This window comes from Polypterus senegalus, chromosome 6 (assembly GCF_016835505.1).
Source record: "Polypterus senegalus isolate Bchr_013 chromosome 6, ASM1683550v1, whole genome shotgun sequence".
In the NCBI taxonomy this organism is placed as follows: Eukaryota; Metazoa; Chordata; class Cladistia; order Polypteriformes; family Polypteridae; genus Polypterus; species Polypterus senegalus.
In genome coordinates, this window is record NC_053159.1 from 3,601,124 (window position 1) to 3,626,812 (window position 25,689).

The 25,689-nt window shown below is 39.8% G+C and overlaps 1 protein-coding gene across 3 annotated transcripts in view; it reads right to left on the bottom strand.

The window, feature by feature from the left end:
• ptpn4a (protein tyrosine phosphatase non-receptor type 4a) overlaps positions 1-25,689 on the bottom strand; it is a 225,661-nt gene that overhangs the window by 74,788 nt on the left and 125,184 nt on the right. For all 3 annotated transcript variants that reach the window (XM_039755289.1, XM_039755290.1, XM_039755288.1), the window contains 8 exons: positions 24,739-24,783; positions 24,573-24,625; positions 21,561-21,681; positions 20,896-20,983; positions 19,954-20,042; positions 19,129-19,192; positions 7,097-7,269; positions 3,363-3,431 (listed from right to left, as the gene is read on the bottom strand). In XM_039755289.1, coding sequence (XP_039611223.1) covers positions 3,363-3,431; positions 7,097-7,269; positions 19,129-19,192; positions 19,954-20,042; positions 20,896-20,983; positions 21,561-21,681; positions 24,573-24,625; positions 24,739-24,783 — 702 coding nt within the window. The remainder of the gene's footprint in view (positions 1-3,362; positions 3,432-7,096; positions 7,270-19,128; positions 19,193-19,953; positions 20,043-20,895; positions 20,984-21,560; positions 21,682-24,572; positions 24,626-24,738; positions 24,784-25,689) is intronic.

Here is a 25,689-nt window from a genome sequence, read left to right on the forward strand (position 1 = left end):
AACGCAATTTCGTTCAGCTAAGCATCCATTGTTGTACTGTTGTATGGTATGAATGACAATAAAGTTCACTTACTTACTTACTTATGTGCCAAGTGTTGTGAATGTCCACGGAGGCTCGATATTATAAGAACACCAAGCAGGTACCATGCTGTGCATCAGTACACCTGACATTGTATGCTCTCATCTTAGCGGCTAAGGAATTTGAGCAAACCTATAAAAAGATATCCCATATTTATCAAACCCCGACCACCCAATCCATGCCGATAATGCTCTTTTAAAACTGAGTAGGCAGTGCCCATATTTGTTTAAGCCACGTAATGGCTCATTTGTCAACATACAGCATTAACATCTGATATTAGTTTAGCAGCTCACTGTAGGGCTTCAATGCAACCGCAATGTATATACACATAAATAAACATTTGTTGTTGACAGTACTCAGCTTGGGGTGCCATCTGTTCTCTCCAAGCACTGAAACACTAGGCCCATCCGTAGATGTGCAGCCCTGCAGACAATGCAAGCGAGAAAAATCTAGTAACTGCAATGGCTGCACTCAATATCTGTAGGAATGAGGCGCTAACTGCTCAAATAACTGCACACTCAGGCGTTGGACATACAACGAAATAAAAAGGAATAATAGGACAAGCCACCAAGTGGAGCCTCCAATAAAATATTCCAGCGTCAATGTGTGTGACCGTGACTTTATTTGTGCACACGTTCGTTCTGGATTCCCATCTTTTGTAAGGCCTCTTCTATTAGAAGCTTGGATTCCTCACAGCAATGAACTGGAGAAACAGCAAAAGAAAATATACGAGCAAAGACACAAAAACTGAGTTGTTACCAGAGAAATCCCGCATGCTACGTGTATATTGTATATTATACTCTCGATTCACCGACCCCAATGTCTTACTTGTGTTTCTGAGTGGACGAGTAGTAATTTTTTCAAACTAAATAAGGAGAAAACAGAAATTTTACTGATTGGCAATAATGGATATAATGAGGTTATTAGAAATAAACTTGATCCATTAGGATTTAAAGTCAAGACGGAGGTAAAGAATTTAGGGGTAACTATTGACTCTGACCTGAATTTTAAATGACATACTAATCAAATTACTAGGACGGCATTTTTTCACTTAAGAAATACAGACAGTCCCCGGGTTAATGTATGAGACAGGGACTGTAGGTTTGTTCTTGCGTTGAATTTGTAGTCGGAACAGGTCCATTATTTTAATAAATGCTATTGTTGACCGACTATAACCAAGTGCTCTGCCAATGAATGATGGAGTTTCACTTCTCTCTCTGACCTTTCTATTATTTCTACTTTATTTTCAATGGTGATGGTTTTTCTCTTCTTTCCTGTATCACCAGCACTTGTGTTTCCGAGACATTCTTGAAGGGTGAAGACAAAAGGTTAAGATGAGCTCTTCTGAACAGCACTGTCCACGCTATCACAGCAGGATGGCACCCGTCATCAACACGTCTGGTGTACTGAACGAGAGACAACTTCCTGCTATGTGCGTAACAAAACAAGCAGTCTTGCTATTGAGAATGAATGGGGTGGCGAGGGGCGATTCACCACCCGCCCACCACGCAGTCACCTCCACTTGCATACAGTATGCTGCCTGCAGTGTCAGCCCACAGAGAGCGAACAGGGTGCGGCCAAAGGCAAGTAGAGAATCGCCCACCACTGCCCCCAATAAAATGGCAGCCATCCGAGGCACAATACAATGCTGCCTCCCACAGCCCCGTTCACCCTCAGTGGCCTCCGTTCAGCCACAACCACGTCACCGCTTGCAGCATCACCAGCCGCCCGCCGAGAGTGAATGGGGCAGCCGTGTGTGGCGGGTGGGCAGTGAAAAGCCCCCCTCCTCCCCATCCAGCCTCCGTCCAGTAAGGGGCAGTAGCTGCAGCAGCATGGTGGGCGGGCAGCAAACCCCCCCATCAAGCCTATGTCCTGCATAGCGGTAGCTGTGGGCCCGGTGACTATGGACCCGGGTCACCGCTTGCCACCCACTGAGAATGAGTGGGCTGTGGCCCCCACCGCCCCATGCATCAACCGGAGCCGCCCGAGGAACACTACTACACTGCGCAAGAAGCAAAATCGCCCCCCTGCAGCCTCCATCCAGCCACAGCTTGCAGCGTCCCCTGGCCGAAGATGACGGAGCGGCAGTTACTGAAGCGTCTGAGTTGTGTCCCCCAGACAGATGAAGGAGCAGCTGAGCCCCGTTTGTAAGTCGTATGTCAGATGTCCGTAACTTGGGGACTACCTGTATAACAAAAGTTAGATCTCTTATAGCATTGCAAGATGCTGAAAAATGAGTTCACGTTTTTGTTTTCAGTCGGCTAGATTACTGTAACGCACTCCTTTCAGGACCATCCAAAAAAAGACATCAATCGATTACGACAAGTGCAAAATGCAGCTGCTAGAATCTTAACTCGGAAAAGAAAATCCGAGCACATCACACCAGTCTGAGCGTCACTACACTGGTTACCGGTGCCATTTAGAATTGACTTTAAAATACTGCTGATGGTTTACAAAGCCTTCAATAATCTGCTCCATCTTATATTTCAAAATGTCTGACACCTTACATTCCAAATCGTAACTTTACATCTTCAAATGAGGGTCTACTTAGAATTCCAAGAGCTAAACGTAAAAGAAGTGGTGAGGCGGGCGGGCGGCCTTCTGCTGTTATACACCTCAAATCTGGAATAGCCTGCCAATAGGAATTCGCCGGCTGATACAGTGGAGCACTTGATCTGGCTGGCTGAAAACACATTACTTCAACATGGCTTTCTCACAGCTTCATCTTAGTTTAATCCTGATACTCTGTATATGCATTTAATTATCATTATCATTCCAGGTGGATCCATAATCCGCACTAACTCCTACTTTCTCTTCTGTTCTTCTTACGGTTTTTTGTGATCTGCGCCACCACCACCTGATCAAAGCACTGTGATGTCCCTCCATTGATGGACTGAAGGCCCGAAGTCCACATGGCCCTCATTATCAAGTTCTTCCATGTGAATACCACAAGGACTGATTGAGGTCATTTATGTGAGGTAGAATGCCTAGAGAGGGCTGGGTGGTCTCGTGGCCTCGGACCCCCTGCAGATTTTTTTTTTTTCTCCAGCCATCTGGAGTTTTTTTTTTTGTTTTTTTCTGAACTCCCTGGCCATCAGACCCGACTCTTATCCTGTGTTAATTATAGTTCCTTAATTCTATTTTCTTATTTATTTTGTCTTTTTTCTCTTTCTTCATCATGTAAAGCACTTTGAGTTACATCATTTGTATGAAAATGTGCTAGAGAAATAAATATTGTTTTTATTGTGGACAAAATAATCACAAAGAGGTAAATAAATAGTACCTGGCAAATACTCGGTCCTTAATTCCCTTCTCTTTGCCATATTGCACAGACTGAGCTTCTGTCCTCCCACTAAAACAAAGAAATGTGCAATTAAATAACACTTAAAAATAAAAACGATGTATAAACAGGATACTGTCAAGTCAATGAATTGCGACTACTATTGAAAATAATCCACAATACTCAAATTTCACCTCATATAATGACCACCATAATACCCTCACTCATGAGGCATCGTGTTACGAAAACAGAAAGAAAGAAAATGTCCCTGAAACACACGGCTTTCTTAATCTACTTAAACAGACACATTTTCATACCCAAACTTCACCACTCCTGTTACAAACAAAAAATTAAAAATGAAAACATTTCTGAGTTTCTTTTCAAAACAGAGGCTAAATATGTACATTCTTCTTTAATTCTCTGGTTTAAAGAACACTCCACCCAAGAAAGAAAGCTGCATTCCATTTCAACTGGGAAATCTGAAGCTCCTAGTCGGAGTTTTTAACTGGCACAACCCTACAAGTTGGATTTCCAATTCAGAAACTCTAGGCTGTTCTGTCCGAGTTTGTCCGACTTCAGATTATGACGTCAATCAAAATGGAGACGTACATCATGAACTCTGGTGAAAGCTGTACTACGATAATGTTTATTAGCACTTCTGTCTATTTGTGTCTCAGTAATTCAGTCGTACAGAGGGAGCTGGGTGGTCTCGTGGCCTTGGACCCCCTGCAGATTTTATTTTTTCTCCAGCCGTCTGGAGTTTTTTTGTTTTTTCTGTCCTCCCTGGCCATCGGACCTTACTCTTATTCTATGTTAATTATTGTCCCCTAATTTTAATTATTTATTTTTATCTTTTTCTCTTTCTTCATCATGTAAAGCACTTTGAGCTCCATCATGTGTATGAAAATGTGCGACAGAAATAAATGTTTGTTGTTGTACACACACAAAACAATCCAAACTCTTTCAGTGGATATGCTGCTGCGGTGTCTGGATGTGCAAAATACCGTGTAATGCATTGCTATCTGTTGGCATTTGCTCCAAAAAAGCAAACACAACAAGTGCTTTCCAAATTAGCTTTCCAAATGTTTCACTGGACGCAGTGTGGCGTGATTTCCAGCTCCGACATCCAAGGTAAATGGAACACAGCATTAGTCTGCTTATGGCGTGTGCTGATTTTCCAAAAGCATTTCTTTAATAAACAGTCAATCCTCAAAATTTGTGCGTTAAATTGTTGCAACTTCATGTACTTGTGCAATTTTTTTTTTTAACCAATTTTTATTTAACTTTCGCGGGGTTCATTGCGATGCACAATAGAGAAAAATGAGGTGTGATGTGCACAGGTTTGGGGAGCAGCTAGAATCCAAAGAGACGTGTCTCCGGTCTTCTTCACCCTACTGTTGAAGACTAAACAGCTCCCCAAGCATTTGTCTCATATTTTCATTGTTTTGCTTAAAATATCGAATTTTATGTTGCAACTATGGCCCCAATGTGTAGAGCAAGTCCTTCGGTCTCTGAACCCAAGTCCACAAAGTCAGTGCTAAGGAAGAAAATAAAGGTGTTAGATACACTTCATGTTGGAATGTCAGCTGTAGGTCTGACGTTAACAAGTCAAGCAGCTGGGTAGAGACGTGGAGGCTGCCGGACCCCCCGATCGATCGATCGCAGCGTCACAGTTAAACATCAACTCACCTCTGCTGTACTCACATACGCCAAGATTTTTTAAAGATCTCAAGCGGCACAAGAAGCAGATGTCGCTGACGGATTATTTCAAGCCAGTGCATCCTTCATGATCTCCGAAGTCAGCCGTGAAGTGCTGAAGGTAATGTTGAGACCATGCCAGTCTCGATGTCTTCTGAGAGCAGTGACTACCGGTGTTACTTCTTGTCTTTAAATTCAGATATGAGCACAAAAGGTCACAGAATGCTAGTTGCGCGAAAAAATTGTTTTCTTGACGACTGCATTTTATGGTTTATTTCATGGTTACTGTGTTATGAAGACAGGCAGGTTAGGTGCCTTGGTGATTCTAAATTGTCGCCCTGCTCGGGGTTTGTTTCTTGCCTGACTCCAGCAGACCCCGTGACCCTGTAGTTAGGATATAGCAGGTTGGATAATGGATGGATGGATGTGTTAAGAAAAGTGCTTATTATAAAACTGTGTTCTGTTATAAGGGATTGCTTGCAAAAAATGATGTTTTGTGCTCTTTCTAGTATAAGATTACAGCTTTTGCTGATGGTGGGCAGCTAAACCCCCCTATATTTCCCCATACGTTCAATGTATTAACATGTAACCCTTACGGAAGTTGACGATTGACTGAATCAGCAACAAATGTTTGTGTTTTGCATGTTGTGAGCAAACAACTGGAAAACTGACACGTGGATTATGTGACATGAGGACCATAAGGTGTTTTTTATTTACAGTATATACTCGCGTATAATTCAGGGTCTGATTTTATGATCAATTTTTTTCGGGTTTCATGACCCGACTTGTATGCCACTTCAAAAATGCGACAATTTTTTTTTACATCTTTCTGCCTCCTCCAATCTCGCGCCAGTTTCTCAGACACATCGAATTTTGTTGGAGCAGCGCAGTTACCAATTTCTTTTGCCACTTCAATGACTTTTAATTTAATACCAGCTTCACATTTTCTTCTGATCGTAGATAAGGGATGCTCTTACGATAAAAGTGTATGAGGGTGTGAGATACAAAAAACACAAAACAGTGCAAACGTTGCTTCGGAATAGTTGGGGTCTTACCGTGTGGTCACGTAGGCACAACACATAGAAAGAAAAGGCCGTGTGCTCCGTGGTTACTGTCTCAGGTGGGCCTTAGCATATCATAATCTGTTGGACCAATAGCGTGAGTTTTCCACATTCGATTTATACGACCTACATTATAAAATACTGGAAATTATACGGTGAAATCAAGCCCTGGCTTATCTGTGGGGGAACTTAAACGCAAGTATACATGGGATTAATTTTTTAACACAAATGTTTTTCATGTCGTTTCCTGTTACACAACATCGGTCACCACTGGCTTGTTTTATATCATATTGTATTTTTATCTTTGCTTTTCATGAAGACTTTTTCTCTGTTATCACTACCAAACATGTTAAGTAGGTAAAATATTAAAAAAATATATATACTTTTTGGGTGGAGAGTTTATTTAATTCAATGTCCTCACCCAGGCAACAAGCAGCCATATAAGTGCACATGTGAACTTGTTTATAGTGTAGCGGACGGCCGAGACGCCCCTTTGATTCTGGATCCGTGGGAGCAGCCATGGGATGCACACTACATCCCCCAGAACATTTAGTGGCAGCCCCCCTGGGTTGCATCGGGGCCACAATGGTGGAGCACTGCCGGTCATCCCTGTTGGGCTCCATGGTCACCGCCAGGGGGAGCTGCATAGAGTTGCATGGCTTAACAAGCCCATGTGGGGTGGACTGCAGCCTGAAGTAGGTCAACGAGCACATGGAGGACTTCCGGGTGTGGCTGCTATAAAAGGAGCCTGCAGTCACTACTCTAGGCGCCAGAGTCGGGAGAAAGAGGAGGAGGACGACGAAGCTACCTGGGAGGAGTAGTGGAGGAAGAATTGTGGTTTGGGACTGTGGGACTTTTCACTGACCTAAACCCATAAATGATAGCCTCGTTTCAGGACATCAAGCAGGAATCAGCAGTACTATCCAATTCAATTTTGACCTATCTGATGAAATAGAAGACTTTGAATTTTTCACTTACCAGTAGCGGAACTTGGATCCCAATGTGAAATAATGTGCAAAAAAGTTCTTTTGTGGGGGCAACGGTCTGTCCAAACGGAAGAAAGTGTGATGCTCTACACAGGCTTTCCATAAATTCTTACAGGCTCGATAATTTACCATGTTGAATCCCAATATGGTTTCTCTCGTTTCATGCTGCAAAAGGACAAAATATTAAATTACTCAACACTGGCAAAAGATATAGCCTGTCATTTTCCTTTTACCAAATATACAGGAGCAACAAAAAGTATGTGAACCCTGTGGAAATAACTGCATTTATGTATAAATGTGTCCTAAAATATGGTTTGATCTGCACCTAAATTACAATAACTAACAAACACAGTCTGCTTTAACTAATAAAACACAAATTATTGTACTGTTTTTATACATATTGATACATCATTCATTATGTGAACCCCTAGACCAGGGGTGCCCACACTTTTTCAGCTTGCGAGCTACTATTAAAAATGCCAGGTCAAAATGATCTACCTATATTAAAAATGATATATATATACACACACACACACACACCGAGTATACTTTATACATAAAATATATGTTGTTGTACCTTGCATAACTGATAACTAACAATTCAATACATTTATGGTCACGACAGTATTTAGATTTAATAATCTTCATGTGAGAAGAGGCTGACTTGCATAAATAAGTAGAGCCGAATAATGCAGTCAAGGAGCCTTTGAATTCAGCTGAGTGAAAAATGACGGCTGTCTGATTAACTGCGATTTTAGTTCCCTCTCCTTTCTCTTTCTCAGATCGCTTTTCGGAAGAAGTTAGTTTCGTGGTTTTCGTGAACAGTTCGAAAGTGCCTTTCCACATTTTCCTTCTTTGGAATAGCAATGATAGATTGACAGATCAGACAAACGCACTTCGATTGTGACATTGTGAGAGAAAACAATCCTCTTCCAGTTCCACATCCAGCCCATACACTCTCCGAACATTTTTTCTTTAAATCCCTTCTTTACTCGATATAAACTGGAAGGCTGACTAGATCGTAGCCAGAGTTTTGCAATAGTTTGCGCGTTTGATTGTGCGTGCGGGATGACCAGTGTGTTAGAAAAAAAGAGATCTCAGACTGGCCGCCCTGTATGTGAATCAAGTGGCAAATGCCATAGGGAGGATATATGATAGACTAACATTTAAAAAAAAATGTTTTGAATGCAACACGATCTACCTGCACTACCTTTTCCGATCTACCAGTCGATCGTGATCGACGCATTGGGCACCCCTGCACTAGACTAATGACTTCAAGAAATTTAAAAATTTTAAAACATCAGTGACAAAACAATAGACTGAATAAGAAATGAGACAATCAGAGGTACAACACAATTGTGAGAGATATCTGAAGAAGTACAGTTAGGTAGGTTGGACATGTGATGAGGAGAGACGCGAGCAAAAGAGTGATGGGAATGGAAGAGCAGGGGTGAATGGATAAAGTAAGGAAAAGGGCCTGACTGGTGAAGGAGGTGCAGGACCGAGCTTTTTGGAGAAGGCTGATCAAGTATATTGACCCCACAAAGAAGTGGGAAAAGATGATGAAGACGAAGAGCAGGAGGAAGAAGTGACAAGCCTTGACCACACAAAAAAAAACCTGCAGTGTTAAAGCTGGAGATTAAATGGAAGCTTCAAAGTATGTATGGACACTCGTAAAAATGCTGCTTCTTCAGTGCCTTCAGGTTCTTTATTACGTTGTGTGCTTCCTCGTAGCTCCATTGCTTTACAAAGCACCATTTCATTCTGGGACAGTTCTTTGCATTTATGAAGCTGTTTTATTGCACTTTAAAGCACTTCCTAATATGTTATAAAAAAAAATCTTTAATGTAGGGTGAGCTGCAGGCAATAACAGATTAAGACAACTTGGACTTAGTCGGTGTTATTGTAGGCAGTAAGAGTTCTTTTAAAATCACGACCTGCTAGTATTTCACAATTCTGTTGCCATCTACTTGTGGTTATCCATTGTATGCAGCCCATTACAGATCTAAATAAATGAATAAATAAATAAAGGTTCTAGACGGGGGGGCACAGTGGCGCAGTGGTAGCGCTGCTGACTCACAGTTAGGAGACCCGTGGGTTCGCTTCCCGGGTCCTCCCTGTGTGGAGTTTGCATGTTCTCCCCGTGTCTACGTGGGTTTCCTCCCACAGTCCAAAGACATGCAGGTTAGGTGGATTGGTGATTCTAAATTGTCCCTGGTGTGTGGGTGTGTGCCCTGCGGTGGGCTGGCGCCCTGCCCGGGGTTTGTTTCCTGCCTTGCACCCTGTGTTGGCTGGGATTGGCTCCAGCGGACCCCCGTGACCTTGTAGTTAGGATATAGCGGGTTGGATGATGGATGCATGGATGGATGAGGTTCTAGACCCATATTGATGGGTCTTTTAGGAAGCAAAAATAATTCCCCTTTGGCATTGCTCTGAAGAGCAACCCTTGGCAATTTCATATTTAAGAGTGGAGATGAGATGGTTTCTGGAGATCACAAAAAAAAAAAATAAAAGTACTACTTCTTGAGCTGTAAACATCTGCACACCGCGAATGAACCTTTTACAAATATAAAGTCGCAGCAATCATTGATCATCACCATCTAGACGAGCAACCAAAGGATTGATAAACATACATTTACACGAATAAAACAGTCGTTTCATTTAGCCAAAGAGTTCCTGAAAGAGTTAGCTTAAATTGTACACAACAGGGGTCTCTCTGGAAATAAATGGAAGGGGAAAACAATGAGGTAAGCACATATAAGACTGAAGTAATTAAACAATTATATCTGCAGATTATTATTGGAAAGCCCTGACGTTATCAAACTGCAGCTCAATGGGGTTTGATCTGATTAACAACACGGGAAAGGAGCGGCTGCCCTAACCCTAACCGATATAAACACAGGATAGGGGGACTGCAGTGGTGTAAGACCCCGATCTCTGGCACCCAGACCCTGATCTGTCAGTACCAGCTATACAGGAACAATCAAGACAAGGCCCTGATCATCCTGCCCCTCATGTGCCAATGGCATTCCCATCATACAATAAATCAGTTTCTTTCCAAATTCTTAGTTATTGAAATACTTTTAACTAACTAGGGGGCTTTGCTCCCCCCTCGCTTCGCTCGCAAACCCCCGTTTTTGTTTTTCTGGATACACACTTCTAAGGTTTTTTTTTCTTTGAATTGTTGCTATTTCATTAGTTTCACTTTTATTTCAGAACTTCTGTAAAAACAATATTTGGAATCTTTCGAGTCCCAACGTGCTGAATCTTTTAAATGAGATCAGTGAGACGCGTGTTTAATGACTTTGTACCGTAATTCAGGTTAGGTTTCGCTGTTTGGAATTTCAGCACAGACAAAGCGATCTTCATCATCAGCAGTTAATCATTTTTTTTGCAAAGTAACCAATAAATGTATGCGAGATGAACTCCGTTTGTGAAATTCTCTGACTTAACTTCAAAGCCTTACAATATTGACATACTTCTGACATATCACCTGTGTCCATATAGTCGATCTCTATTCGCCTTTTCGTTATTTCTCCGAGTAATAATTTCTCTTTCTTTGCGCTAATGCGATCTTTACTTTCTTTGTTTAGTCGTTTTTTTCTGCTTTCATATTCTGTATTTTGCTCTGCATGTGTTTCACGCCTACGTTTTGTTTGAGTCTTTTGAATTCCAGTTTTCATTTTCTCTAACCTGCTCTGCGTGTGTTCGGCCCCCTTGTTTTTTAACCTCTTTATGACGTTTTACTTTGTTTTCTACTCTGTGCTTTTATTTCTGACCTCGCTTTATCCTGCTTGATTTTGAATGACACCTGGTCCATGGTAATTATTTTCCCTTTTTTGATTAATAATTTCCGTTTGTTTGCGCTCCTGTGATATTTACTTTCTTTTCTTTATACTTTCTAATTTTCCTATTTTCATATTCTTTCATTTTCTCCATATGCGTATCACACCGTTTTTTTTTTGGAGCCTTTCGAATTCCACTGCTTTCCTAATCTCTAACCTGCTCTACATGTGTATAGCGCCAACGTTTGTGAACGTCTTTATGACGTTCTACTTTGTCTTTTACCCATTGTCTTAATTCTGAGCCCGATTGGACCTGCTTTGTTTCAATTCCACTTGTTCCGGGCTGATAATTACTTTCCTTATTTTCTGAATTTGCACCTCGATTATTCTTTTTCTTTTTTGTCTCTCCAACGCTTTAGAGTCTCTTCTCTCTGCGCTGCTTTCTTCTTTGCTTAGTCGTCGATGTTTCATTTATAACGGATTGTCCTTATACACTTTATATGCGCTGAGAGCCCTGGATCTGCGTGTGCTCAAAGCCTCCTTTACATGACTGAGTGTGTTTGCTCGGTGGCCGCGCTCTTATTTGGTTGTAAGTAGGACGTGTCTTGCAAGAATCTCATGTTCTACGTCATAGCGAGACGGTCCTGGGTCAATCTCTTGGCACAAAGTCTCATGTTTAAGATCCCCGTGAGACACTCCGTGGCCAATCTCTCTAGTCTCGCGGGGGGTCTTTTAAGTGTCTTCTATGATCTTAATGTGAACATCACGTCTTATTGCCCTACTGTTTCTCTCCAGGATTTTTTTTTTATAATACAGAGATATATTAATAGTGATGGGGAACTTATTTCAGTTCCTTTTCTCCTTTCATAGGGTGATACTGATCTTATGCTCATATTGTTCATTTTGTATTATAGATATTTTTAAATTGCTACTTATTGAATACGATTCCTTTGGGTGTACTTTCAAAAAATGTTACAGTATCTTTAAGAAAACTGAACAACAATCAGTCTCGGAGCCTCCAGCACGAACACGCGTCAGTTGATGCCACTGTCACGTCACTTGAACTACGCTCTGCTGTGTATGAAAGCCACGGGAAGCCACTCTGTGCTCCGTTTTTAACTCTGTTGTAAGGTGCTGTTAAAAAGCACCGATTTATGTTGTCTACTAATGCATGGAGTGGCGTTCTGTTATTGCTATTACTTTTGAATATGACCCAGTGTTTAAAAAAAAAACCAAACTATTTAATAAACAGAAAACTGTACGAGGGGGAGTCAAACTAAAGTTAGAAAATGGGATATATCAGAAAATGGAACAAACCTTCGCAAAACTGATAAGGTCATTCATTTCTCAATGTAGTGCCCCCTCTTCTCAATAAATACACTTGGCACCACCTGCCTGGAAGTGACTGGCAGGGCCAGCAGAAAAAAAAGGTTTTGTGTTGTCCTCCCAACCACTCGTGCACTGCTTTCTTCACGTTGTCACCTGTCGTCTTGAATCGACGACTACCCTGATGTTTTTTTTAGTGGTCCAAAAGAGGTGGAAATCCCACGGTGCCAAATCTGGCGAATAAGGAGGACGTGGCAATACTTCAAACTTCAGTTTCTCCACACGAGCCCTGGTGTTCTTAGCAGTGTGTGTGTATGTGTGTCATTGTCTTGCAGCCCACAAAAGGACTCCATGAGACCGCAGTCCCTGCCACTTGGACTGAACAGCAGGCTTCACATTGGCCTTCAGCGAGTCACAGTACCTCACACTAGTGACCGTAGTACCCCTCCAGCACGTGGTGTTCGATGATAACTCGGGTGCACGAGTGGTGGTGAGGACAAGACAAAAAACGTTTTATTCTGCTGGCGCTGCCAGGCAGGTGGCGCCAGTGCATTGAGAAGGGGGGTACATGACATTGAGAAATGACAGCATCCGTTTTGTGAAGGTTCATTCCATTTTCTAACTTTAGCTTGACTCCCCCTCATGTTAACTGAATGACTGAAGTAAGCGAAAAATGTGAAATGCTCGAACTTTCATATCAGTTCACTTAGTTGCCAAACGCTCTTGAAAGTTACGCCATGCCGGCATTGCCAAATGTATTTGTTTTATAACAGCAGAACTGAAGAATAATCAGGCAGTTGCCTTCTTCAACTGGATTTATGGATTAGCAGTACGTGTTTAACTAAAACAAATGCAAGAATCTGTGTAATATAGCATACATTCTGAAATATGATTCTAAACGCCTTCATTAATTTCATAATCCAACCACATTCTAAAAGAGGTGCCAGTTCTTGCTTTCAGCAGACGCATGAAGTGTGAATAGTTGAGCACTTCATTACAAATGTGCACTGTTGTCGTAGGTTTAATAATAATAATATAATAATTCTTTGCATTTACAGTATATAGCGCTCTTCTCACTACTCAAAGCGCTCAGCAATTGCAGGTTAAGGGCCTCGCTCAAGGGCCCAACAGAGCAGAGACCCTATTGGCATTTACGGGATTCGAACCAGCAACCTTCTGATTGCCAGTGCAGATCCCTAAGCCTCAGAGCCGCCACTGTGCCTAAAGTTATACAAGATGCCATTTGTCTTTGCTTTCTTCCTTTAAGATTTTGCTTTTTCAAGTATTCATTTTACTTTGTCAGGCAACTAGGAATAAGAAAGGCTGACTACGCACATCACTAGCGGCACATTTAGACCTGCGTTAGGGTCACTCATTCCAGGCTGCCCCTCATCACATTACTGTTCAAAAATAATAAAGGCTTACAGAGAAAACTTCATAATGTCTTTTCAGCGTTGCACATATAATTGTGTCATTTCAAGGAAAATTTTTTGTTTTGGAATAAAAAGCAGTGAGTAGATAATGAGTAAAAACTGCACCCAGATTAATTAGGCGAAACAAACAAATTTTAAGGTAGGAACACCTGCCATAAAAGATTAATGTCAGAAAATAAATAAATAAAGTGGGGGGAAAAAGACCTCAGCATTTAAAGATAAACTGACTTTCAATTCAAGTAAAACTCAAATGCGCCAGAAGGGGCCACCATGACGCCAGTCAGTCAAAGTGAAAGCAGACGTCTAAAGGCTACTGACGTCAAGGTCGCTGAACTAAAAGAGGATCAAACTTACACCACTGGGCAAGCAAAGCTTGATATTGGTGTAAAAATCAATATAAGGAGGTGTCCTCTTTAAATATTATATTGGGATGTAGTGCTTCCCATTCTGTGGGATTTACAGTCATTGAAATGCAATGCTAAGTCATTTATTTAAAGCGTCTTCAACGTTCAAATCTCTAACAGTGGAAGTGACTCATCTAACACCGCGCCTTGGGTCAATTTACTCAGCTGGATAAAATAAGGAACTTTCACAAAACTGCGCTATTACAATATAAATTATGAATCAGGACACTACTTTTATGACAACTGTTTGAGAATTTGGAATGCATTATTAAAAATTCTCCCAGATGAAGAAATAAAAGCGCTGCTATTTTACTGCTTTTTAAGCCGTGGCGTTGTTTCCATCTTTTAATAGCCGAGTTCACATAACCTGACAGTTTTCTTCCTCAAAATGATTTGGTGAAATTCAAATCAACCACCAGTGCAGTGAAGCAGTTTTCAGATAATTCTGTTTGTGAAGTAAAGTTCAAAGTTAACCTTTCTTGCTAACGCTGGAATGAATAATGAATGTCAAGACATTAAAAAAAAAGGCCTTTCAGTCTTCGTCTTCCTTTTCTTTCAGACAGACAGATAGAAACAACTTGTATTTGTCCTCAGGGGGAAATTTGGCTTTTTGTAGAAACAGTTTAAATAAACAAACATTAAATAAACACACAACAGAATAACTAAAAAGAAAATTTGAAAATAAAGAAAACGTCTGACTTGGCAGTGCCAGCCCCAGTGACGTGCTATACAGGTGGATTGCTGTTGGCATAAAGGAGTCCCAGTTGTGTTTCTTGACACACTTCTGCTGAATGATTTGTTGCCTGAAAGTCCTCAGTGTTAGTGTGTCAAGGAGATGATGTGCAGCTTTGTTTGTAATGGCACTCAGTTTTGTTTTAATTCTCTGCATTGCTACGACCCCTGGGGGTCTACAGGGTGGTCCAGATCTAATGATGCAACTTTTAATGCAGTGCACCTCGCACCCGCTCTTCGACAAGACAACCGTCACCCCACCATTTTGGAATGCAGGGCAGGTGCTGCCATCTATTGGCTACAAAAAGATTTTTTTGTGAATTCTCTACGTAATAAACATAACCGAGTCTGCCATTTTAATCAGGTTGTTCCTTCAGTGGGCTTCTCTTGAAGTCATGTGACCAGCCCAGCACGCCACAGTGTAAAAAAAAACAAATCACACTGACCACAGGGTTGTAGAAGATGTGAAGGATGTCACTTCACACATTAAAGGAGTACAGTCTCCAAAGAAAGAAGAACCTCGCCCTGCCCTTTCTTCCCTAGTTCCCAAGACCAGTTCAACCTGTCATTAATGTGGACCCCCAAATACTTGTAGGAGTGGACCACCTCTACATCCACTTCTTGAATTGTGACCAAACATTCAGGCTCTTTGGGGCAGTGAAAGTCAATCACCAGTTCTTTAGTTATGCTGATGTTAAGATGACAATTCTCAAGGTGGGGGGGGGACCACCATTAGTGCAGAACCATCTGAAAATATCTGCAAGTGACCTGAGCTGCTGTTATATTCATAGTCGGAGGTGCACAGAGTGAAGAGTAAAGGTGACAGGCCTGTTCCTTGTGTTGCGGACATCCTTATCAGAAACACAGTCACTTTTAGAAAATTCTCTATAGTCATACAATATAAGAAAAAGGCTAACAGCCCAAAGCGTCATTCAAGAAACACCTACCACTTAAATCAAGTTTCCATTATGAAGAGTTCTGATATTGGTTAGGCGTAACCCAATACTACTTCCACAGCTCAGACGTGAATTTTTAACTTATTAAAATTATTAGGACATTCCTATGGAACAGAAGGGAAGCCAAAGCAGCACAAGACAGGAGACGAGCCTGACAGAGCCCACTTGAGAAAAGAACCCGCGCCAGTAACTGTGGGTAAGGAGTTGCCACCAGATCTAAAAGATGTTGCCATGGATTGCTTTTCAAAGAGCGGTAAATGCTCAGAAGTGGCTCAGCAAAAGGCTCCGCGTACAAAGATCTTCATTTTACTTCAGTGGATTCACTAGAGAGAAGCAAGTGAGATGTAAAATGAGGTTCCTGCAGACATTTGTTGGGCTCACTCTTGATGACTGAGTGAAGCGCTGGGATCCACGGCAGCCACGTCCGACCTGTCTGGGAGAACACTGGGCGCATCTGGTTGCCGCTTGTTTGTTCATCTGCTTCCTCAATGGATTTTTATTATTTTTCTTTCAAGAAGTTTAATTCTAAGAGCTTTACCACTTACTTAAGGCAAACTCTAGATCGTCAAAGGCAATGTCCATACTACTACATTTTCATTTAAAAATGAGCTTAGTCAACACTAGCGTTTTCACATCATTTATGAAAGGATCTCTGCCCACACTAAAATGACCGAAAACGCATTTGACAGCTGTCTGCCTACACTGGGAAACAGGAAGAGGAAGCGTTCCCACTGAAGGGACGGTTACGCCGCCACCCACAGGATCTTTTATCAAAACGGCAGTGATGGGTAAATTATTTGCCTTTTGCACCAATATGTAGTACTCAAACTGTACAAAATGACATTCAGATGAACACAGGCACATGGCACAAGTGGCATATCAAGCAGATCCTCAATTTCTGCTATGTTGGAATGTGAAAGGTGACCAGTCAGGGAATGACATGTTGTCATGAGCAGGATCCAATCATGGAAGGGCCACGTAATAAGCACAAACCAATCACAGTGCAAGTGCAGTCTGCATTTTCAAAACTCTCCATTTTTACCAATCCTTGATGCCACGCTAAGCTGGCGTATACAACAACAACAACATTTATTTCTATAGCACATTTTCATACAAACAGTAGCTCACAGTGCTTTACATATTAAAGAATAGAAAAATGAAAGACACAATTATAAAACAAAATAAATCAACATTAACATCGAATAAGAGTAAGGTTCAATGGCCAGGGGGGACAGAAAAAACAAAAAAAAAACTCCAGACGGCTGGAGAAAAAAATAAAATCTGTAGGGATTCCAGGCCACGAGACCACCCAGTCCCCTCTGGGCAATCTACCTAATATAAATGAAACAGTCCTCTTTGGATACAGAGTATACAGAAATATACGGTCCTGTAGAGCATTTTTAAAAGTCTCCGTTTTAAAAATGCCAGGGTAGTGAGGACAAAATTCAAAAATAGAGACAAATTTTCACATTAAAATAATTAGTGTGGACAAAGTCTTAAGCTGCTCGGACTAAACAAAGACATCAAAGACATCTGGAACTCACAACCACAAAACACTAGGGACGCAGATTTCCTTCGTATTTTCAAATCTCATTTTAAGACTTATCTATTTAGATTAACTTACACTGCATGACCTTAGGCTGTACTCTTATTGCTGTATTTTCAGTTCCATAGATATAGATAGATATATGTATGTATATATGCATGTTCTTGTTGGTTTTATGATTTGGGTGTTTAGAAAGGTGCCTTGAAATAAAATGCATTATTATTATTATTATTATTATTATTATTATTATTATTATTATAAGCTTAGATAAGAAATGACGGCTTGAAATTGGGAAATCATCCCAAAGCCGTTGGAAAACGTCACCATGTTGTTGCGAGGACGTAGAAATCTTTTCTTCTATGATATAAATGCTGAATAGATATTGTATTACACATGTGAGACAACTTTAGGGCTCCTCAAAGGGTAATTCCACTCAGAGTCAAGGGTTGGTGCTCTCTTTTAATACCTCTCGTTTTGTTTTAATTCAGTAGTGTGAGATCCACTAGAAAATGCACACAGACATACAAAATGCACTTGCAAGTGAACTAAATATTTTTTTGTGACGTTTTAATGCAAAATGTGAGTTGTGGACACCAGCATTTTGTAAATATTAAGGCAAAACAAGCGTATTCAGTTTGTTTGGGTTGAAATAAGCGATGAGAAGAAACGTTTGACAACACGAGGAGCTCTCGGCCATTTTCATTTTGTAAAAGTAGCTCTCAAGCTTTTCTCAGTGTTATTCAATGTTTTTACATTTAGTTTACTATTACACTGTGCATTCGATGCTATAAATAACCATTTTTGTGCTTAAAAATATATATATTTACATACAGTTTGTATAGTCTGGAATGGATTAATTGTTTTTACATACAATCTTATGGGGAAATTACGTTCGGGTCGTGACCAAATCGGGACGTGTCCAGAGTTTTGGAATGAATTACGGTCGTGAACCGAGGTACCACTGTATGTCAACTTTGAGTACAGAGGTACATTAATAATTTCATTACCTAGGCATCATTTCAAAGTCAAAAGTCAAAGTCAACTTTATTGTCATCTCTGCTATACACTGTACAGGTACATAGAGAGACGAGACGACGTGGCTCCAGGTTTTTCAGTGCAGACAGCATAGAACAGCATAACAGAGAATGTAGAATAAATAGGCATATGAAATAGACAATAAATAAGTGACACATTTTAAACTAGAGAATGTGCAATATGCATTTAAACTAGACAGAGTTTTAAATAAAGTTAGAACTAGAAAAAGACAAAGAGGTAGAAATCAAGTCAGAATGCCGTATTCTTAAACAGTTGAGATTGACAATATAGTTCAACATGAGTGCAAATATGCAAAAACAGGTGCCATGTGACATTATGCATTGGATGTGCAGGAGGTAGAAGGTTATAATGTAACAGGTTTCTATATACAGGTACTATATAATACTATTCACAGGTTATTGATGTGTACAATGTTCACATAAACATGTGCAAGCATTTATACGGCAGCGTATAATCTTAGTCCAGTGGGTGTTGGCAGCAGTGCAGTCATACTACAGGAGATATTGTGCATCAAGTGACATGATGCGTATAAAGTGCAGTTGTGCAACATATCATTTATAAACCATACAAACAAAATAGAGAATCACACTCTAATACTAGTTACACATGTTCAAGGGCTACATATTTGTGTTTTTGTCATTTATATTATTATAAAACACTCAATGCTCGTATGACTAGAAAGCAAGTTAAAGAGATTTACACTTTTATAAAATGTGCAATGCCCATATGGACAGAAAGCAAGTCAAATTATTTCAACAACTGGTTCTTGGAGATCAATTTACTCACCAATTCTCTTCGCAGCTGAATAAAAAACTGTTTACATTTGAAAGATATTTTTACAATCTTCAACCTGGAATACACAAACAAAGGGTGGGAGGGGGAGAAAATCCCAAGCCATTAAGTTTTGTCTAGGTATAATCAAATTAAGAACATAAAGTTTACTCTTAAGTATATTTGTAGTTTTGATTTAATCAGAGCGAGAGGAGCTTCAAAATTATTTAACACAAATCGCGAGAGCTCTCCACTCGACTTTCTCGTATACTCAGATTTGGAGATGGATATTTGAGGAGTAAACCGCAAGACAAGGATTATATTTTTATATTACATACACTAAAGAACCATCAACAACAAATTCAATCAAATTAATAATACTGTATACTGAACAATTATTATGAAAGTAAAGTTGAATAAATCAGACTCTGCAGCTGCATGAATAAAGAGTAAAGTACCACTTCTAGTTAGCAGAAATAGTGCAAAAGTTGACAGAAATCTATGTTTTGTACCCAGTACTTGTATGAAAAATGTGGTTGACCGAAGTGAAACTGTACTCAAATTATCGTGTTTACATACACACATACATACAGACATAATTCCAAAAATTGTATTTTTGGGCTCAGGGAGGTCGAAAACGTCACATTTACATTACATTTTTGGACGATTACAATACTTTCCCTATGAGAAAGAAAATCGGATTCAGGGAGGTCTAAAACGTCGAGATTCATCAAAAGCTCAAGGTCGAATTTTTAGACAGTTAAACAGTTTAATGAAAAAGATACAACACAATATAAAGCAAAATATAATAAGATGATTATAAAATAAATCAGTTCTTACCATGGGAAGTAGTTGATTCGTACCCTGTTCTTATAAATTAAAATTCCACCGGACATTACTCCAATCATAATCTCATTGTTACTTTGATCCTACAAGACAGACCTTAAGTTAATTATATACAGCAAGTACCTTTTAACAGAAATGTTTAAAGTGAGTTACAGTATTATTAAAATGCTTCATAATAAAGTAAAAGTGCTTAACACATAAGGCATATTAACTCAAAAGGAGAGCCTGGCAGTGGCTGCAGAATTTCCACTTTTTGTCTGTCAAAAGGCAAATGACTGTAAAACTTGAGAGTAGAAAATAACGGAAATAACAGACCAAACACCCAGGAGTTCTTTCAAATGTCTAAACTAAATTTCAGCTACAAATAATCCAAGTAGATTATCTAGACTTCCAAGGAATGTTACAATGTCAATCGTATTTGAAGTTTTACTAAACGTCCACAAACCTGTAAATGTATTGCCCACCTAACTCAAAAAAAAAAAATCAGAAAACTGTTCCAACAGCAAATGAATGGCCCTTAACAGCATCCCAAGTCCTCCAGTAGGCTTTGCTAAATTTGAGTGCAAGCATGTCGTCAGGCTGAAAACAAGGCGTCCACACACACACACACTCATCTGTTCATTCGGAGTCGAGGAAGGTGGACTTGCTGTGTGGCTGCACACCTCCAAATTACTACGTTAATGAGCCACACTCGATTTATCTGGCCTATCCTGGCAGCACTGGGTGCAATGCAGGGGACAGCCCTGGACAGGACGTTAGCCCAAAACAGGGCCCACTCACACACACACACACACACACAGAGACAACTTAGAATCAAAGATCCTAACCAGCAAGTTCATGGGGAAGTTGGAGGAAAACTGGAGTGCTGGTTGAAAACACTTACACCTCAGTGAATAGTTTATTAAACACACAAGCGACACCTGGTTCTCTACATACCCGTGCATAGTGCAATTCAACTCCATAGAGCTCTAACGTCCGTCCAGTATTAATGTAATTAAACTCTGCTTCTGCTGGAGACAAGCCGCTACAAGAATAAAACACAACACAATAATGAGGAACATACAGAAGACGACTTACGTGTGGTACATTATAAACTCTGCTAGCAAATGCAAATTATTTATGACAGAAAGATCAAGATCACATGTAAAGGGTTACAAACTTTACTACTTTATTTGTTAAAGTAGTCATCAGTGAAAAAAAGAAGGGTCCTCAATGACCACAACACCAAACAAATGCAATATGCCATGTGGGAGGATCACAATGCTGGTGAGCTAATGATTAAAATTTAGGTTTAGAACTACATACAAAAACTATGTTTCATAAATATACCACATAAATAGTAGATTTTGTAAAGTATACTATAAATGCAATTTTAGATAATGCTGCATTCATGTGCTGTCAGACAGATGCCAATTATGGCTTACAAGTCGGAAATTCAAAGTGGAGGCTCTACGAACTCAAAGCTACAAGTCGGACAATTCAGAGAAAACAAAGCTAACTGTCACCTAACCCTGACAAGATGGGAAAGGCGCAATATAAATTAAATGAATTATTATTATTAAGATCGAAACCTTTAGGAGTCACGATCTGTCAAGACTTACTTATGTTGCTGATGCTGTTTGGAAATTTCTTTTTCAAAGTCTGTAGGTGGGTTTGGGATGAAGCAATAATCAGCGAGGTAGCCAGGAAAGTGCTCTGAATGGTTATAGTCTCCCAGTTCAGCTGAAATGTAAAAATGACAAAAAACGAAGGGTCAGGTCAAATCTGTACCGAATGAATCACACCTGGGCTAAAACACCTCCTTCAAATCTCTGAATAAATGTGATGATAGTTCAGATTTTAATTTTTTAACAAACTAGGGGGCTTCACCCGCCAACCCCCCCAGCCTGCGCTACCTGCCTGCCACTTCGCATCTCTGCCACTCGCATATGTGGATTTCACTTTCACCAAACAAGTCTTTTAATTCTCTCAGATACGTGTCTTCGTTGTGAAGAAACACTACTTTTCCCTGATGGCAACACGAATTAGATGATCTACAAGTCTCCGACTAAAACTTTAAATCCGAATGATATACAGTACAGGCCAAAAGTTTGGCCACACCTCCTCATTCAATGTGTTTCCTTTATTTTCATGACCATTTACATTGGTAGATTCTCACTGAAGACATCAAAACTCTGAATGAACACATGTGGAGTTATATACTTAACAAAAAAAGGTGAAATAACTGAAAACATGTTTTATATTCTAGTTTCTTCAAAATAGCCACCCTTTGCTCTGATTACTGCTTTGCACACTCTTGGTATTCTCTCGAGGAGCTTCAACAGGTAGTCACCTGAACTGGTTTTCACTTCACAGGTGTGCCTTATCAGGGTTATTTAGTGGAATTTCTTGCTTTATCAATGGGGTTGGGACCAGCAGTTGTGTTGTGCAGAAGTCAGGTTAGTTGGACGATCATTTATTTTTCAACAGGACAATCACCCCAAACACACCTCCAGGCTGTGTAAGGGCTATTTGACCAAGAAGGAGAGTGATGGAGTGCTGGAAATGGTCATGAAAATAAAGAAAACACATTGAATGAGGAGGTGGGTCCAAACTTTTGGCCTGTACGATATTCGATCACTTTTTGCTGTTCCGTTATTTCCAACACGAATTAGACGATCTACAAGTCTCCGACTAAAACTTTAAATCCAAATGATATATTCGATCACTTTTTGCTGTTTCGTTATTTTACCAAGTAATAATTTCTGTTTGTTTGCGCTAATGCAATCTTTACTATCAGTTTTTTGAGACTTCGAATTTTAGTACTTTCATTATTTCTAACCTGCTGTGTATCACACCAACATTATACATAATACATATATATATATATATATATATATATATATATATACACATATATACATACACATATTTATGTACATACCTATACACATTATTATATTACATTTTATACATATATTTACTATCCTCAACAATGTGCCAGCCTTGGGGTTTAACCCTAAAACCTTTTAGCTAGCAAACGAGAAAACTACTTAACGGACTTACGATTGGGTTGTTTTCTAGAATATGCTTGAACATTCCGGTTGATTTTGTGACTTCTCTCATCACACTAAGAATCATAGTTTGCTTGCAGCAGCGATATATTTGTGGTAATCCAAGACAGAGGCTGCGGGCCGAGGGGAGTTGGTCTACCTCTGCATTTTGGAACATAACTTGCCTCCTTAGCTAGCTATACTTTTTAGTTAATTGATTTTTAAAGTATGTCCTGTTTCACTAGTATGCAGGCAGAGCCAAGGGAAACGGCTAGTGTGTGTGTACATACATATATATATATATATATACACACATACATACATATATATATATATATATATATATATATATATACACATACATATATATAATACACATATATATATATATACATACATATATATACATATATACATATACACACACACAAACACACACGTAATACCACCCCCGGGACAGGAGGGGGCACTGACTGGCTGCTATTCATGGCCTCTTCCCTTCCCTCCACAGTGCAGAGATGATGCCCAGTGGGGGCAGCTGACTCCACCCCTTCTGGTCCACTGCTTTTAAGCTCCGAGACCACTGGAAGGAGACGTTATTCTATGATCAGAGCACCACACAGGTTGGAATTCCTAACCTTCTGACCTATCACCATGAATACCCTTCACCTGACGGGTGATCTATTTTTGACTTCATTTGCACCACAGAGCTCCTGTTTATTTTTGCCTTTACGCAAATTGCCTTGAGAATTAAATGGGGATGACCAGGGTAGTTACCCGTACATTTATTCTCTCCAGTGTGTTGTTCTTTACTCGACCACAATACATACCACTAACAGATTCAAGCTCTCCACAAGGCTTGTTTTATTCTTTATCGTATTTATAATAAACACAAAATAGCAAGTGTACACAATATTTAGTGCTCACTACATTTGGCAGTTGTTATGTCATCTGAAGTGAACAGCAGACAACTGCTGTCTGCAACATTAGCATTAGTGTCTGATGAAATTGAAAGATTCTTGTGTTTGTCTGCGACCCGCCAAAGAATAAACTCTGTCTGTTTCTTGCACTTTTTCAGTATGCCATTCATAATGGCTAACAAGGTACAGCACCCTAGTACTTCAGTATGCTATTGTACTTTTCGATGAGACTTGGTCCTCTTTCAGTGGTGTCTTCCATCTTTCACTACCATCATGCGTACCAACAAACTTTGATGAAAATAAAAAAAATTGCCCCTCAGTTGCCAAAATGTCCTAAGTAAGCAAGCCACCCCTAATGAACAAAATACAGGCCTTGGTAAGAAATGATTCTACAAGTATCACCTCTGCACTGGTTTGCGGACCCCCTAGCTGTATATGTACAGTTGTGTTTATCCCTTTTCACCAGGAATCATGGACACTTTTTAGCTAAATCCATTATGAGTGTAACTCATCAAACCCCCCAAAGCCTTTCTTATCCTACATAAATTAACACTGCTTTTCAGTTATAAAATTCAGAAACCCTCTAATCATCCATTTTGTAAAGTGATTTCAGTTTTGAAGTATTTCTTTTAAACACAGTGCAGACATACAGTATACTTACACTGAACAGCAAAGGAGGCAAGCAATGCTGCAGTATTATATGGACAAGGTAACCTGTAATATGATACAGCGATAAAAAATAAATTAACTTAAATAATATTAAAAATGTAAAACTCTGCATTTATTAAAAACAAAAACAACACAAAGAAAAATGTAAAAAGTCGTACCTTCCAGTAAGAATGTCTTGCTTGAGTTGCAAAAAATACTGATACCTTGTGAAAATGAAAAGAAATAATTTCAGCACAACAGTCCATGTCTGTCTGCTTATAGTGCTACTCTGTTATAAAAGTTTGACCATTAAGGCAGTGCAAATCTTAGTTAAATTTGTAGTGTCATCATTGAGTGCTATTACAGCATATTATATAAAGTATCAAGTATAGTCACATGACATATGCTGTTTGTGTATGACAAGGCTGGGCTCCACACTGCTGCTGCTCCCCCTCATGAAGCCCACCACTGACTAAGCTTTGACGTATTACAACATCCACCTTGGAGATCAGACCTTGCTTCACCATGTCTCAAGGCACACTCTCACAATACGTTAGCACGCTGAATGCTTAACTTGTAGATGGACACCACATATGAGTTATCTCATACACCCTTTTCAGGGGCTATAGCCCCAAATACGAGCACATGTAAATAGAGGATAGTGGGCATCTGAAATACGAGTAGAAAATCAGCATGGCACTTCGGAACAGAATATTTCCCGTTCAGGTAGTTTTGTCTTATTAGCCATGCTCTGAATAACATTAATTGTTCACTAAAATGATTTACGTATGCAAAACCGTCTGAACATCTCTCAGTGATTAGCATCTCAACTCTACGAAGTTCAAGTGGAAATTGAGACATTCAGTTCTAACAAATTGTGCAAGATCTAAATTTTCAGCCCTGGTTGGCGTGCGCACAAAGCCGTTATCACATAGCAGGCATGCGCAAAGAATTTTCTATTTCATGTGCCAACTATAAGGTAACTCAAATAGATTTTTTGTTTTTTAACAGTAAATACATTTTTACTGAGAGTTTTGCTCAAAAATAAAATGCAGATTAGTATAATAAAATAACTTGATTTTACACTGACGTCGGCAATACATTTTAACGATTTCCACTGTGACAGTCAA